This window comes from Psammomys obesus, unplaced genomic scaffold, assembly GCF_907164565.1.
Source record: "Psammomys obesus unplaced genomic scaffold, mPsaObe1.curated_primary_1811, whole genome shotgun sequence".
NCBI lineage: Eukaryota > Metazoa > Chordata > Mammalia > Rodentia > Muridae > Psammomys > Psammomys obesus.
In genome coordinates, this window is record NW_026596039.1 from 16,638,406 (window position 1) to 16,655,584 (window position 17,179).

Here is a 17,179-nt window from a genome sequence, read left to right on the forward strand (position 1 = left end):
GGGGCCACCGCCTCCTGCGGGTGGAGTCGGTTACAAAGGCAGTAGCCGGCCCGGCTCCCGCACGCCCGCCCGCCCGCCCGCGCGCCGAGGCCTCGCGCTCCTCGCCATCTTCCAGCCGCGCTCGGACGCGGGTCGCGGCGGCGGGGAGAGGCGGAGCCGCGAGAGCGCGGCCCGGGCCGGCCCCGCGGGGCGGTCGCGGCCGTGACGGCGGCTCCCGGCTCCGGCTCCCTTTCCTCACCCCTCCCGGCTCCCCTTCCCTCACCCCTCCCGCCGGAGATGAGGGGAAGATGTCCGTGTCAGGGCTCAAGGCCGAGCTGAAGTTCCTGGCGTCCATCTTCGACAAGAACCACGAGCGATTCCGCATCGTCAGCTGGAAGCTGGACGAGCTGCACTGCCAGTTCCTGCTGCCGCCGCCGCCGCCGCCGCCGCCGCCGGGCAGCCCGCATCCGCCGCCGCCGCCGTCGCCGCTCACACTCCACTGCAACATCACGGTGAGGGGCCGGGCCGCAGCGCCCCGGGGCCGGGCGGGGGCGGACCGGGGCTCCCCGTCCCGGGACAAAGGCGCCGGCCCCCGCCCCCCGGAGCCCCCCGGCGCCCCGGGCGCGGCCGGTTGGCGGCTGGGCCCTGGCCCGGCCGGGAGCTCGAGGCCGGCGCGGCTGGGAGGAGGCAGAGGCGCGTCGCGGCTCGGCGCGGGCCGGCGAGGTTCTGTTGGCCCCTCGCGGCCCCCGTCGGGCCCCGAGGTCGCCATGGCCGCCCGCAGCCGTCCTGCTCGGGGTGGGGGGGACCGGGGCGAGTCGGTGGGCTCCAGCCGGCCGCCCGGGCGGAAAGGCTCCGGAGAATTTCCATCAGGTTTCCGAACCCTGGTCCGGTTCTCGCGTGTGTGTTGGTCTCCGAGGACGAACGGACCCTGAAGGCGTGCTTGCTGGAGGAAAAAGTTTAGGACGCAACCCCCGGGGGACGGTGCGAACCGCCGCTTTGCCCCGACCTGGCTTTGCGCTAACTAACGTGTTTTGGAAAAGCTCATGGAACCTTCCACGCGGCAGGTGGTGTAGCCAGTGTGCGAGCTGTCCCACCTGTGCAGAAGCCTGGACACGACCGGGAGGGCCAAGGAGGTGCTATCCAGTTTGCTACCCGGAAAGATCAGGTTGGGTTAGGACGCTGGAGAGACACGTGGAAAGTTAGTTTCCTGTTTAAGGGAGAAGCTCGTTAGAAACGTACAGCTTGGTAAAATACCGGATTGTGAGCCAGCTCTCCCCTCACCCTGTATCAGAGTGTATCATGAGTCAGGCTATTCAGTGTGGAATTGATCTCATGTGCAGGATACACTTTATTTACACCAGGAGTTAAGGTGGTGGTTTAAATATGGCTGAGATTCCTTCTGTTAACCCCAAAAGTGGTGGGGGTTTGCACAGGCCTTAGCATTATGATAATTGATTTTAGCTTAGTTACCACACTAGACACACTGTTCCATCCTGTTAGGTCGGACGGAACAAAACAAAGAAACTGCTGCAGTGAGCTTTAGTGAGAGACTTCACTTCTGAAGATCTCATCATGCTGTTGTGGGTTCTGTGTGGGTTCTACTGGAGTTTGAGAAGCCGGCAGACCAGTGCCTACTTGGAGAACTCAAGACTCCTGGAGAATTTTTTAAAAGTGACTTGTTCCTGCGTTGTTGTTTTGCCTGCGCGAGTATCTGTGTGAGGGCGTCAAATCACTTGAAGCTGGGTTACAGATAGTCTCAAGCTGTCTGATGGGTGTTGGGAACTGAACTCCGGAAGAGCAGCCAGCGCCCCTCACTGCTGAGCCATCTCTCCAGCCCCTCTGGGAGAGCTTATACAGCTGTGACGGCCACTTTGATGTTATGAAGCCGAAAGGGAGCATCTAATTTTGAGTAGGAGTAGCCCATAGTGGTGGTGCCCCCAGGTGATCCTGTGGTGGGCATGGCTTGTAATGCTGCACTCCGAAGGCAGAGGCAGGAAGATCTCTGAGTTCAAGGCCAGCCTGGTCTGAAGAGTTAGTTCCATGGCAGTCTGGGCAGTTTCAGACAGTTTCAGCAACAACAAAACAAAGCAAAGCAAAACAAAAAAACCTGAGCAAGCCGTGGAGCTAGCTAGTAAAAAGTGCGCCTTCATGACTGCTCTTCAGTTCCTGCTTTGAGTTCTTGACCTGACTTACCTCAGTGATGGAGCTGGGACCTAAGAGTTGTGAGCTGAAAGTTTTTCCAGTTGAAAAACTTTAAACTTTCCAGCTGAAAGTTTTTCCCCCGCACCGTTTTTCCCCAAGTTGCTTTTGGGCATGGTGTTTTGTCAGAGCAGTAGAAACCCTAAGTGAAGATGTGCCTTAGGGAAAGTTTTGAGTAGTTGAACAGGCGAGTATAAATTTGGAAGGCTGGTGTAAGGGTGTTCCAGACAGAGGAAACCACCCGAGTGAGACACTGAAGCTTGAAAAAGTATATTTAGGACTGGGCAGTTGATGCTCAGACCTGAAAAACCCAGGATTGTAGGCTGATGAAGATTTTCCAAGATGGAATGCAGAAAGTAGTAGTCAGTATAAAGTGAGTGTAAATAGACTGGCCTGAACAGTTGGAGGGTTATTGTTCAGGTAGAACTACAACTGATCTAAATGACAAGGTGCTAAATTTATAGATGATTGGGAGCCACACCCTTATCATGGTAAGTTGAGAAAATGTGTCTTTCAGAACTCAGATTCTTTACAGTGATATGGTATTAGAACATGTGTGAATGTATAGTTTTGGTTATTTCAGTCGGTGTTGGGTTATGCTGTTGGTGTGCTGGCATTTACTAACAGGGGTTGCTAATACTTTGTAATGTTTGGGCATTCTGCCATGTCAAAGAATTATCTGACCTAAAATGCCAGCAGCAGCCCATGGAGAACCATTTTAGAGACAAATAGGTCAGAGAGAGGATAGTGACGGTCTGGATTAGGTGGCTGTGGGAAGGAGTCAGAAGAGACTCAGATGAAAGGTGAAAGGATGGTTGATGGGCTAGTGCAGTGGTGGTCCTGGTGGTCGTTATTGCAGTGGAGCCAACAGTGGCTAGGACCAGACGTTATCAGGAGACAGTTAGATTCTCAGTGGGAGTGGATGTTAACTTTATTGTGGAAAACTAACACACAGGCAAAGCTGAACAGAGAGACATTGTGCACCCAGGCTCAGCTATGATAAAACTGTGTGCTCTTATTGGATTAATTCGAAGTGTAGTCCAGACATGCAGTTTTTTCTTTATAGATTTTTTTATGTGCCAAAGGTATACTTTGAAAATACGAGTGTTTTGACAGTCTACGAGGCCTGCTTATATAGGTGTAATTTGCTCAGAGGGCAACTAGCAAGGGAAAAATGAGGTTGAAATTCAAACACAAGGTCCTGGTTTACTAGGTTTGTGATTTGTTATTTTGTAAAGACTTCTAGGTCCTTAGTGTAGTGGACTTGATCCTTTAACTTTTCCTTAGACAGCAGTATTTATTGAGCACTCTACACACCAGGTTACCAAGGTACCAAGAAGCGTCCTCCCGCAGTTTCTGTAATGTTTGACCGAATGCCTCAGAGTGTCTCTGTACCAGTTTCTGAATAATCCGCCGAGGATCTTGTGCCCACTTTCCCTCCTAACCTTCTGTGTCCGCTGTGCACCGTGCTTCTTCCGCCTTGTATCCTGTCTCAGGGTCTGCCTTTTTTCCATGGTTATTTGCCCCTCAAGACTTTCTGGGCATGAATAGTTAGTTCATGGTAACATTTCCCCTTCCTCCCTCAGTTATTTCTGCTTTATGTTTTCTCATGTTCTCTCATAATTCTGATTATCTTTTCTCCAAGTTAGTTTTTAATGGTGGCAGGAAAATATTCTGTAATTATAATTGTATGCATTGTATTTTCTTCCCATTCATACTTTTTTTTTTTTTAACTGGCTATAGCCACTGTTCTCGTTGTATTTTGTTAGAAGAGAATTTCCCTACCTTGGAAGACAGCTGGTAAGAATTTATTAGAAAGAACAAGATATCAGAGAGTGTCATGTCATGGGTAGTCAACAGATGTTTAAAAGGTCACTGAGGACTTGATTGGAAGTCTGTAGTTTGGCTCCATGGGAAGACAAGTGTCAGAAGTAAAAGCTAAAACATAGGTGCTTTTCTTTCTAGGCCAAGGAAATTGGGCTGTTTTTCCCCCATCCTGTTTTATAAATTTGTCCTGCTCTTGACTATGGACCTCAGGGAGTCTTTTTTTCTTGTGGACTCCAAGACTGTCTGTTATATAAACTTGCATGCTGTTTTTCCGTTTCAGTAAACAGGCCTGGTTGCCAGTCAGTAGTCAATAACGTCCAGTTGACATCCTCACGCTCCAAAGCAAAGCTTATTTTAATAACCTGCATGGTTGTTCAGGGAGCTAATATGTGGCTTTCCTTTAGTCCTTTAAAAATACTTAAGCTGGCACTTCCATTACTTTTTTTGGGGGGTAAAGGGATGTTGAGACATAATCTCCCTAGATTGCCTTGGCTGGCTTAAAACTAGCTATGTAGATGAAACTGGCCCTGAAACTTCATACCTGCCTTCAGAGTGCCGGGATCCTAGACCACTGTGTCTGGCTCCAGTTCTTAATAGGCTTGTTAGAATTTTGTGAGAGGGGGAGTGTGCGCGCCTGCATGTGGGTGCATGTGTTTGTGGGTACAGGTGGAGGTCAGAAGTCAGTTTGGGGTGGTATTTTTCAGGAGCCCTCCGCTTCTTTCTCTCTCTCTTTTTTTATTCTTTGAGAAAGGTTTTTCATTGGCCTGGGCCTTATCAATTAGGGTAGGTGGCTGGCCAGCGGGTCCAGACATCCACTTGTCCTTACCTCCTTTGTGCTTGGCTTAATAGAGCTTGCTTGCTGCCTGCCTGCCTGCCTGCCTTTCACATGGATTCTGAAAAGCTCAGGCTTTCATGTTTGCATAACAAGCACTCTATAGTCTGAGCCATCACCCCAGTCCTTGTCCTATAACTCTGTGTGTGCGTGTATGCGCAGATAGGTGTGTGAGAAGGCTAGAGGTCTTAGGAGTTGTATACCTTGTGTTTTAAATTTTTATGTAGGTGTTTGTACACATTCATGTGTGTGGGTAGGTAGCAGCCATGGTGTGTTCGTATAGGTCAGAGGACAATCTCCACTGTTGGTTCTTGCCTTCTGCCATTTTTGGGGCAAGCTCTCATTTTGCTGCTGCACTAGGTACACCAGGATAACTGGCCAGCCACAGGCATATTGTCCTGTTTCTGCTGCCTCATTTTGCCAACGAATGCTGGGCTTGGATTGTATAGACATTCACTACTTGAGTTTTGTGGTTCTAAACTCAGGTAGTGAGACATGCATGACACAGTTCTACTTGCTGAGCCATCTTCCTCCTTGTCTTATACCTTGGTTTTGTTTTGTTTTGTTTTGTTTTGTTTTGTTTTCTCTTCTCTTCTCTTCTCTTCTCTTTTCTTTTCTTCTCTTTTCTTTTCTTTTCTTTTCGAGTTTTTCACTATTGTGAGGCCACAGTAGCTGGCTAGTGAGTCCAATGTCTCTCTCCTCACCACTGGGATTACATGACTGTACCACCACATTGGGCTTTTGTGCATTCTGAGAACCATATTCAGGCTCTCATGCTTTCGTTGTAAACTGCCAACTGAACTGTCTACTCCTCTGCTCAGTCCTCCCCCAACTCTTGTTAGAGTTTTATGTAGTTCAGGCTGGCCTTGGCCTCGCTTTGTAAATGAAACTCCTGATCCTCCTGTCTCTTCTCTGTGTGTTCTACCACACACCCAGAGCATCTGGAGACTTGGTCATTTTGCTGTTTTAGAGTTTGTTTGTTTTTTTAAAGAAACAAAAAGGAAGTATAAACGGGTATAAAATTGAAACTTCATTTTTTATATTGTGTACATAAATTGTTTCTTCATGAATGATTGTCAGGCTAGTTTTGATGAAATATACTTTCTGTTTAGCTGATTTTTATTCATTATTACTAAAGCCCTCAATAGCAAGCTGCTAAATTAACAAATGTTCGCCCTGAATCTGGGAGGAAGAGGTGTAAAAGAACAGACAACAACAAGGAATCTGACCCTATATTATTAGCTGGTCAAATAATTGAAAATAATGAGTTTCTGGTCTCAGAGTACCACTTAGGAGTGTAATATGACAACTCTGATATTTCCAACAACTTAATATTTAGGCTCTTATTTACTTAATATTTAAAATTATTTAAGTGCATGTTTACTTGTTTACTTAATATTTACTTAATATTTAGGATCTTAAATCATTTCTATTATTATTATTATTATTATTATTATTATTTTTTTTTTTTTTGGTTTTTCAAGACAAGGTTTCTCTGTGTAGCGCTGGCTGTCCCAGAACTCATTCTGTAAATCAGGCTGGCCTCGAACTCACTGAGATCTACCTGCCTCTGTTTCCCAAGTGCCGGGATTAGAAGCATACACCGCTGCCAGCAAGTCATTTCTTTTACTGTTTCTCCATAAAATGGTATCTTTTTTTTTTTTTTTTTTGCCCTGGAATATTAATGGAAAGCATCTTGTCAACAGTATTGGCCTATACTGTACAAATGGAAAACTAGTAAGTTTTATTTTGAAAATACTTTTTGCTGGATAGCTCAGTGATGAGAGTACTACCTTACCTAGCATATGCAAGGCTCTGAGTTCAAGGCCCACCTACAAAGAATGGAAAGAAGGAAGAAAATAAATTATCTGCTTTGTAACATCTTTTCATGGGAAATTTCATGTTTTTTCTAGTCTTTATACTGATAAAGTGTTCAGCCAAAGTTGTACAAAGGAAAAAATGAACAAAGTGACTGCAGAGCCTAAGAGCCTTTGTTCATTTTTTTCTCCTGTGACAGACTACCTTTCCAAGTTGAATTCATAGAGAAGCTGTTGGAAATATCAGCACTGTCATGTTAGGCTCCTAAATGGTACTTTCAGGTCAGGAAGTCATTGTTTTATTTATTTGACCAGCAAGTAATATTTCCTGTGGTTATCTGTCCTTCTCCATCTCCATTTTTATGTACTTTCTTGAGAGAAAGGGGTTATGAAGAGGCTTGGGCTTCCTTTGTATGCATGATGGTATACCTTAGTAAATTTTTGGTGGTGTCTACAGGGCTGGGGTGTTAAACTTACACCAGGAAAGGGAGGGGGTAGTATTAGATAAATGTTAGCTAGAAAGGGAGGGGGTAGAGATAGGATGAAATAGACACTTCCAAATAAAAAACATTTCAGAAGAGAAGCATAACAAGGTCTCCCCTCAACTCCAAGGCTTTTGTAATAGTGGTCTCTGATAGCTTCTAAAGATAATTATGAAAAACAGTGCCTAATCAGAACTATTGAAATCATCAGGGGATTTGCAGCCGAGTTGATTCAGATCATCTTCATTATTTTATCTGCCTCAGTTCACTTAGAAAGATGTTCTGAGTAGCTGTAATTTGTTCTCTACTTTGGATATTTAAACAGCTTTTTGAACATGATGCAGAGTTTGTGCTTAAAGTTGTTTCCAGTGTTGGTGGAAGGTATTTTGTAATATGGAGAACAAAGTGTTGTGATAAATTTAGAGACTAGAAAAACAAAATAAAACAACAAAACCTCTCTATAATTTTTTATAGTTGTTTGTTTTGAGACAGGGTCTCTCTATGTAGCCCTGGAACTCTATATAGACCAGGCTGCCCTCAAATTCACAGAGATCTTCTTCTGCTTCTTGAATTTTGGAGTTAAAGTATATGGCATCACATCTGGCTACGATTTTCAAAAGTAACAAGATTGTTTTGTGGTATTCTCTCTTAGCAGTACTGTGGATCTGTGTCCTGAGGTTCTTCTCCAGTGTCTTCAGTTGTTTACTCTTCTGTGATATGACAGAATCATCTGGTGAATCCTGACTCTTAATATTGCACATGCAGATGGTGGCTGCTTCTATTTTCCTTCTCTATTTTAAGTAACGTTCTGAGCGTTAGTAAATGGAATCCTTATGTATATAGGAAATGTCCATGGAAATTTTCCTAGAGGTGGTTGCTTTTAATTTTTGTTGCTGATTTGGTTTTGGAAGGTAGAACAAATTATACTGTGGTATATAGAAACTTTTCCTTCCAGTTACTCGCTTTATAGATTGGTAAAAATGTTAGCATTGTGCAATGAATGAGCATCACCACAGTCATGTAGGGGGTAAGGTTGTCTACAGCCCTCCGAGAAGAAATTTGACCTCATGAATTCTCTCAGTTAGGGTCAAGATGAATGCTGATTACTCCATGCTAGCCAGAATTGTACCTGTGACCCCAGTTGTTCCAGAAAGAGATTAGTCTGAGGGGAGACCCAGATCTTCCTGGCTTCCCCACCTGACAGCTCCTGGATGGCAATGGTTACAATGTGTTCTGGCTAGTTTCATGTTAGCTTGACAGAGGTTAGAGTGTTACAGCCGAGGAGAAAACCTCAATTGAGTAAATGCCCCCATAAGATGGGGCTGTAGGCAAGGCTACAGGGCATTTTCTTAGTGATTGATTGGGAGGGGCCCAGCCCATTGTGGGTGTTACCTACCATTCCTGGGGCGGTGGTCCTGGCTTCTGTAAGGACACCCCGACATGTCCTCTGCATCAGCTCCTGCTCCCAGGTCTTTTTTCCTGTTTGAGTTCCTGCCTTGGCTTCTTCCAGTGGACTAGAAGTTCTGTGGTCAGGCTTTGTGTCAAGGCGGGGAGGTAGCAAAACCAGCACCAGTGGAACATGTAGGGTTAATGTAGAATGGAGAAAAGGAGTGTTTTTTTCCAAGGAGGAGAGGCTAGGGGATTTGGCAGGAGAGAAGTTGGAAAGCAGCAGTTGTCAATATTTTTGGAGTCAGGACTTACTCAAGCAAATATATTACAGGCCTAAGATAATTTTATTTTCATCAGTTATACCTTTAATATATTTTTTTTATCATTAGAAATTAAAACAAATACCTAGAAAGTTAACAACTAAAAAACCGGTCTTTTATAATGCAAGTTCCTTTGATGTTCTTTCATTCATTTGCTTCTGCACTTTGTTTTTTAAAAATACATTTTATTACTGTATTTTATGTGTGTGTGCTGTCTCCTTGTTTGTCTGTGTACCATGTGCATGCCTGGTGCCCGTGGAGGCCAGAAGAGGGAGTTACATCTATCTCCCAGAATTGGAGTTAGAGAAGGTTATGGACCACCATGTGGGTGCTGGGAATTGAACTGTGGGTCCTCTGGAAGAGCAGTCATGCTCTTAACTTCTGAGCCATCTTTCCAGCCCAGTTGTTTGATGCTTTAATTGAAGTAATGTGAACAAACCCAACCTCAGATATCTGGTTGGAAAAAACAAATATTTTAGCAGCAATAGCTGCCTTAGATAATTGGTATCTCCATGTCCCTTAGTGCTGGGAACTGAACCTAGTATCTCAAGCATGCTAGACAAGTGTTGGTACCACTGAGCTGTTTCCCAGCTTGTGAATATGTGTGTGTGTGTGTGTGTGTGTGTGTGTGTGTGTGTGTGTGGAGAGAGTGTGATTTAACAAGAAGTTGATCTTTTTCTTGCATGATATTGTAGCATCGTGCATTGATCACTGGGAAGATACTTGGTTGATATATTTTCTAAACGCTGATAAGTTTCACTATCCAACATATATAATCTCATCCAAAATATATAATCATATATAATCTCATATCCAAAATATAATCTCAACCCCAGTCTCATTAGAATAATTTCTGAAGCTTTAAGCTCACACTGGTGGATACAAGTATTTCAAAGTTTGAATGTTTTTCTCTAAAGTTTGACTTTTATTGGTAAAATGTACTATCCTTTGTTTAAGAAATGACAGGCTATCTTTTAATTTTTGAGAAAACATCTTGCAAAAACTAAAGTTATGCACAGTCCTCTTCAAGGAAAAGTGGCGTCTCTTCACCGGCTCACTTCAGAGCAGCCATGCACGCTTACTCAGTTGCTCCACAGAGGTGCTTGTGTCCACTTCCCATTCAGTGCCATACTGTTAGGAAGGTGTATAAGGGGTAACTGATAGCACCTCCACCTTTCCATCACAGACATTCTAAGTAAAACCTGACCTTTTTGAAGCTTTGTCCATTTAAACACTAGCAGTATACTTGCTTTTACTCATCCTGCTCATTGGGTAAAGTTCTGTTGTCTGCTTTTAAACTTACAGGTTGTATATCAAGAAGTAGGTAAGATTACGCTGTTGAGCTTATGCACGGGAATTCCAGCGTCACCTCTTTTCCTTGATGCACATTTTTGTGAATCACCATTACCTTGCTGCTTAGTGGTGCAGTTTAGCTGCATCTCTAAGGTTGGTCTGTCTGTAAATTTGTCTCACCTAGCTGTCTCTATAACAGGAGTCTTACCCATCTTCTTCGCCAATATGGTTTGTGGACTCTGATGACCCAAATCTGACATCAGTTCTGGAACGCTTAGAAGATACTAAGAACAACAATTCGGTAAGGAGATGATGCAGTCTTTTCTTTTCCCTTATGGTCTTATACAAAGAAATTAAGTATTAAGAGGTAATATGATAAAACTTTATCATATTAAAATTTATTCTATTTCTTTTTCCTGATATTTTTCCATCCCTCCTTAGATCATAAGACAAGTTGTTACAGCGTGTTTAAGAATTATAATTTTAGCAAGATTAGAGGCTACAGCTTTTATAGTCAGTCTCCCTTTTTGCATGTGCACAGTCTATTTTAGGAATTGAGGTTTTCTTTTTTTGTTGTTTTTGTTTGTTTTTTCAAGACAGGGTTTCTCTCTGTAGCCTTGGCTGTCCTGGCTTTGTAGACCAGGCTGGCCTTGAACTCACAGAGATTCACCTGTCTCTGCCTCCTGAGTGCTGGAATTAAAGGAGTGCACCACCATCTCCTGGTAAGGTTCTCTTTTTTTCTTCATTCTAATCTTTAAAACAGACACTTTTGTTAGACTGTTGGGTAAGAGCTGGGTAAGGAGAAAGAAAGATAGCATCAGTATTAGTGTTAGGGAATTCCTTTGCTGATCAAGGGCCCACAAGTCTGCAGTAAATGCCAAATTTATTGAAGAAAGGTTTGTTTGTTTGTTTGTTTGTTTGTTTGTTTTTGATACAGAGTAGTTCCCCTGTCCAGGTTCCAAGACTCCCAGTAGAAGCTAGATCTGTGGGTAGCTCTGAGCTCTATATAAACATGTTCTCTTCAGTATATTGCACACTAGGAGATTAATAGTAACTAGTAAAGTGGAACAGTGACAGCCGGCTCTATGTTAAATAGCTTTAAAAGTTTACTTCCAGTTAGTATGTGTGGAGAACTGAGTGCTTATCTGGGGTAAAGGGAGCCTGCTGTGTAAAGAGTTGTATCTCTGGGGGCTGGACAGACAGCTTAGGAGTTTAGAGCACTTGCTGCTCTTGCAGAGGAACTGAGGTCAGTGCCCAGCACCCAAGTTTGACAGCTGACAACTTCCTGTCTGTAACTTTAGTGCTGGGGATCTGACATTATCTGGTCTTCATAGCCACTGCACTCAGGCGTACAAACACACACACAAATAAAACTCTTGTAAAAAGGATCCTTTCATGTTTTTTTTTAAGTACTAAAAATGTTTATTCTTGATTGTAAACTCCTAAGTACCCATTATGAGAAAACTATTAAGTTGTAGATAAACAAAAAAAGGACATTTAACAATCCTATAATTTTCTATCCAATATAACCACTGTTTGCATAATGGATATTTTCTGCCAGCTTTTTCTTTGCCAGCAAAATACATATACCATTTTATATGTTTTTAAATAGTTCGGTTCATAGTCTGTACTCTTACATCCTTTTGATCTTACTGCATTTTTCCATGGTGTTATTAAATCCTTATGGAAAATAATTGTTCTTTGCAGATGTTATGGTTTTTTAAAAATACCCCACCCCACCCTTTTTTTATTTATATTTTCCTGAGACAGGGTTTCTCTGTGTAGCCTTGGCTGTCTTGGACTCGGTTTGTTAAAAATACCCCCTTTAAACTCCTATAAACTGCAAAGGAGCCAGCTGGAGAAAAACAATTACATTGATTTGTTGAAGTATATTTTATAAAAATCTATAATTCTCCAAATGCTGTCTGTTCCCAGACAGAAAATACAATGATATTTTATTGATGATTATAACAAAAAAATTAAACACGTAGGAATAAACTTAAATATGGGAGAATTATATGAAGAAAACTACAAAATTTTGCCCAGCAGACTGTAATGATTTATTTACCAGGTCCCTGGGTGGGCAGACAGGTGTTTGAGGTTGTGTTCCAAGTGCCACTTGTCTCCATGTCCTAATATTTATAACTCTAATGCAGTGTTGCTGAAAAGGACTTATTTATTTTGCTTCTAAAGACAGGGTCTTGTTGTGTAGTTCAGGCTGCCTTGGAACTTGCAAGTCTCTTGCCTCAGCCTTTCTAGTACTGGGATTACAGGCTGTGTCACCATGCCTGGCAACCAACAGATTTGTTTCTGATATTGGTAGAATGACTGTTAAGAAAAAGAAGAAAAAAAAAAAAAAAAACAAACAGAAATTTTAAAAAAATAAAAGATTTATCCAAACAGATAAAATAAAATATTGAATATTAAAACTAGACCAGCAGGCAATAGAAATTTAGAAACAGTCAGGAACGCCGGGGCTATTGAAATGGACCAGCAGATAAAGGCATTTGCGTACAAGATTGATGGCCCAAGTTCAATTCTTAGGATCCACATAGTAGACAGAACTAACTCCTACAGTTGTCCTCTGACCTCTACATTATGTCATGGCACATGTCTACCCCACTCTCCCAACCTCCATAAGTGGAAAAAATTCTAAAAAAATGAAGAGTGTAAGCTTGGAAAGTTGGTAAAAAGAGTTTGTAGGAGGTACTAAAAAGCCAGACCAGATACATGTTGACATCTCCAGCAGACTGGTGATGGGAAAGAAAAGACAAATATTTCTCCTTCAGTTGCTTATCAGCCAGGCCTGGTGGCACAGACCCATAATCCCAGCTACTTTGGAGTTAAGGCATGGGAGATTGCAAGTTCAAGGCCAATCTGGTCAGCAGATTGAGAGTCTGCCTCAAAAGTAAAACATCAGTTGAAGCTATGAGTCAGTGCGGGAATGCTCACCCACCTGTGCGGTATCCTAGGCATAATCCCTGGTACTATGAAAGCAGTAAATAAACTTGTCAAGCTAAATGGAATAGGACTTTACATTGGACCTAACTATAGAAAGTAAATATATTTACATGAAAACAAAAGGTGTTTTTTTCACTCTTCTATAGCTCTATATAAGAACTCTATGTATAATAGCCTTGCTAGTTTCTCTTAACTTGGCTTCTAGAGAGAATAGTTGTTTAGTTTTTACTTTTTAATTTACTTATAGTATAGATTCTGCTACTTTATGGACATTTATTTCTTAGTTGTCCAATCCAGTGCTTTCTATTTTAGTACCCAACTGGATTTTTCTGTGGTTGAAATGTTCTTCCATTAACATGTATTACTTAATACTCACCAATAAAGAGTTGGTTAAGATTTAAAAAATGTGATGTATAGTTGAATACTCCTTATATTATAGTAAAAAAAAAAAAAAAAGAATACAGACAGCCTTTCCCCATGATATAAGTTAAAAACAAGGCATAGAATATTGTGTAATCTGTCTTCTGTATACAGTGTTGTAAAATACCTATTAGTGCTGGCTTAGCTCCCTGCCATAAATGTAGGCAGCTGATAACAGAACACAGAAAAATATGTTAAGAATATTGATGGCTTCTCTGTGAAGCTCTGTGATAAGTGAAACGTATTCAAAGACAAGGTCTATCTGTCCTGTGTAAATTGATAACTTAGTAGGGACTTCTGTGAGACCATATTCCCTGGCTGTTTCTTACTATCTTGTCTTGGTCTCCTCTGAGATGCTGTTCCTTAGAATGTCTCTTTATTATCTTTTAATTCTGTGTTTTCTCTGTGCAAGCTCTTTTACTCTCATTACTTAAGTCGTACTTGATTTATTGCAGAGATACCTAAAGCTGTATCTCTTGTCAAAATTTATCTTCAGAGTTTGTAGCCCATACGCTTATGTATATAGACCCTCTGTCCGGGGATCTGGCTTGGATGCACCATGGGATGTGAATATCAGTTTACATTTGTCTCTATCAGCCTGTCCTGTTCCCCTCACTAATTATCTTTGTGAAAATGAAATAATGATTCTGTTCATCTGTGCCTGGCCCTGGGAACTTAAGAGTTCTTTTTATAGTTTATAGTTTTACAGTTTATGCTTCCCCAAACCATAAACTCTCTAGTAAATACCAAAGACTTGTCCATCTACCTTCTAAAAATTTTAGTCCCTCCCTATGATCTTAATTTCTTCCACAATCCCTGAAGAGGAAGGGAGTGTTAAAAATTAAACTTCCTGGAATATATACGCACTCCCTGTTTTTCCCGTTGCTTGGTATGATGCCATCACACTGCTGCTGCCTACATCACTTCTATAGGACCCCATACCAGGATTCGAGGTCAGGGCTGTGTCCTGGTCACCCTGTCTCATATCATTATGTACTTACACCAATATCTAGATGGAGAACAAATCCACAGAGATGAGCCCTTTGCTTCCCTTTAAGCATGGGGACATTTGTTTGATCTAAATTAGTGTTTAGCCTTTCTCATGTCCACTTGGTCCTTCATCCACTTTGGAAGGGCTTGTTCTTTGCTGGGTTTAATCCATTCTAATCCTGTTTCTGTTTTCTTAGTCCTCCATAAACCTTCTTCTTCATATCTTTTCTTGGTCAGAGACACTGAACTACCTATCCAGTGAAGTAAGTTGCCTTATCAGCTCCCATCAGAGTCTTAAGTATTGCTTATCTTCTTTGTTGGGGAAGAGCCCTAAATAATGAAAAGTATGTTTGCACAGTTTGCCTTGTTTACTTCATTAAAGTAAATATGCCTACAATGTTTTAAAATGGAAATTTAAAGAGCTAATCTAATATGGCAGTTTCCTAATGATTTTTTTTCTTTTCTTTTGGAGAGGTTTGATTTTAACTTACTCCGTACTGCCCTGAGACGGGCTTCATTTCCCTGTTTTGCAGATGGGAAGATTAAAGCAAGGGCTTAGATATACAAGATTATTTATTCTAGGGCTTGGTCTACTAGGTCACATTTGTTTCTAGTTTTAAACAAATAATGACTGTTGCATATGTAATTTTATAATGCATATGCAACATTTTCTTTAGTTTTTTTTTTTGTAGTCATATGAATGCATTAATGGTCTCTTGTCTAAAGTTGCACGTTTCTAGGATGTGAAACACTAGGCAATGTCTGAACCTTCTTTCTGTGCCGTTTTGTTGGTGTTATCTGCTAGATACCATGTTGTAAGGACATATTAAGCTATAGTAACTTTTTAAAAATAGTGATTGTCTTATTCCAGTAGCTCTAAAGTGTATTAGAGACTGTTACTCCATCCGTCGACTGCAGTTGAGCAGGAAAACATGCTGTCATTTCCTTCTGGATTGATTAACAGTAGTTGTAGCATTATTCATTGTCTTCAAGGGCTCTTTAACATAATGCTTATTTACTGAAATGTGTTTTGTAGCTTCGTCAGCAATTGAAGTGGTTGATATGTGAACTCTGCAGATTATATAACCTTCCTAAGCACCTGGATGTTGAGATGCTAGATCAACCACTACCCACGGGTCAGGTAAAGTAAATATTCTCTAGTGTTGAAGAGCTGAAATCAATTGTCTTAATTGAAAATTAAACTAGGATAATTTTAAATTATTATACAGCCTTTTTTGGAAGTTAGTTTTGCATTCTTAGTACATTGCCGTTCTGTAGGTACTAAAACAGCCTTTTCATTTCTTGGAGTTGCTTGTATTTTACTATAGGTAAGCCCTTGCTCTCCAACACTACCATTTTGGTTTTTGTTAAAATTTCTGATTTTGTGTTTCTTCTTTGATTGTTTGCTTGTTAAGTCAAGTACCTCCCCTTGACATACCATGTCCATAAATAAATCTGTGCTTCTTAAGGTCTAATGCAGTTACCTCTCCTAAGCCATGGAAATTTCCACCAATTCAGCAGTCACTCCTGACTTACAGACTTAGCTAATTAGCTATTAGTTACTGGCTTTTTATTATAGTAAATGAGGTTTTTAGCTCTTAAACCACCTACTTAACCACCCACTGCTTCTAAAACATGATTTAGTCATGAACAATTTGCTGTCAGGACTTTGTGGGGCCATGTTTTCTGTTAGCGCATTTCCTTACCTGTGCCATCTTTTATTTGTTAGTGTCCTTTTTATAGTAATACTTCCTAGTTTATAAAAGTTATGTTCTCTTCCTTCCTGTGATTCTCTCTCTTTGGAGTCATTGGCTTTTCTGTATTAGTCCTTATGAGTTATTCCCTGGGCTGGTTGTACAGTTGTCACCTCGATTTTTCCTGTCTGCTCTCCTAGAGTGAATCCATTGATTCCTGGGTCTCATGCCATCTCTATTGGCTTTCCTTTTCTTGTTTGTCTCTATTACATTGTCACATAAAAGTCAAAATATGAAGGAATGGCATATTTTCTGAGTTACCTTTTGAGAAATCTGGTTCAGAATTGGGGTTTTAGAACAAGCCCACACTGTTTTTGACACTTGGTTTTGGTTAGTACCTTAAGGTTTTTGGGTTCTTGGGCCATTCTCCTAATCACTCTGATCATTCTCATTTGCACAAAGTAGTTTTAATAGTAGTTTAGCAGTGCTGGGGTTAGTTAGTCTAAAATAAGTGGTCAGTGAAGTACATGTGAATTGTTTGGGCCTTCCTTAGTATCAGCTGTGTGATGCTCTGATTTTACCCAGTGTTTGAATTCATAAATCTAGGCTGAAATTTCTGCCTGTGGATTTCAAAGACTGTGCTGCTGCCGTCCACCCGATGGTGTTCCTGCAGCTGATGCCATCCGGAATCTCATTTATGCATGATTTTTTCTCTGGAAACTGCAGGAAATTTCTGCTTTCTTTGGTGTAATGAAATACTTCAACAGTGTCCTTAACTTAGGGTCTGTTTTTTTTCCCATTGTGCTAGGCTATCAGGATATTTATTTTCAAATTTGAGTCTTGAATTTTATCATATATTTTTTGTGTGTTAACTTTGCTTTTTTCCATTTTGTTTATTTTGGAGTTTATTAATTGTTTTCCAATTTTGTTTTCTTTCTTTCTTTCTTTCTTTCTTTCTTTCTTTCTTTCTTTCTTT

The 17,179-nt window shown here is 41.5% G+C and overlaps 1 protein-coding gene across 1 annotated transcript in view; it reads left to right on the forward strand.

The window, feature by feature from the left end:
* The first annotated feature begins 76 nt into the window (after window positions 1-76).
* Window positions 77-17,179, forward strand: part of Ube2q2 (ubiquitin conjugating enzyme E2 Q2) — a 51,770-nt gene continuing 34,667 nt past the window's right edge. Inside the window, exons 1-3 of the mRNA XM_055621729.1 lie at window positions 77-491; window positions 10,338-10,439; window positions 15,546-15,650. Coding sequence (XP_055477704.1) covers window positions 288-491; window positions 10,338-10,439; window positions 15,546-15,650 — 411 coding nt within the window. The 5' untranslated portion in view covers window positions 77-287. The remainder of the gene's footprint in view (window positions 492-10,337; window positions 10,440-15,545; window positions 15,651-17,179) is intronic.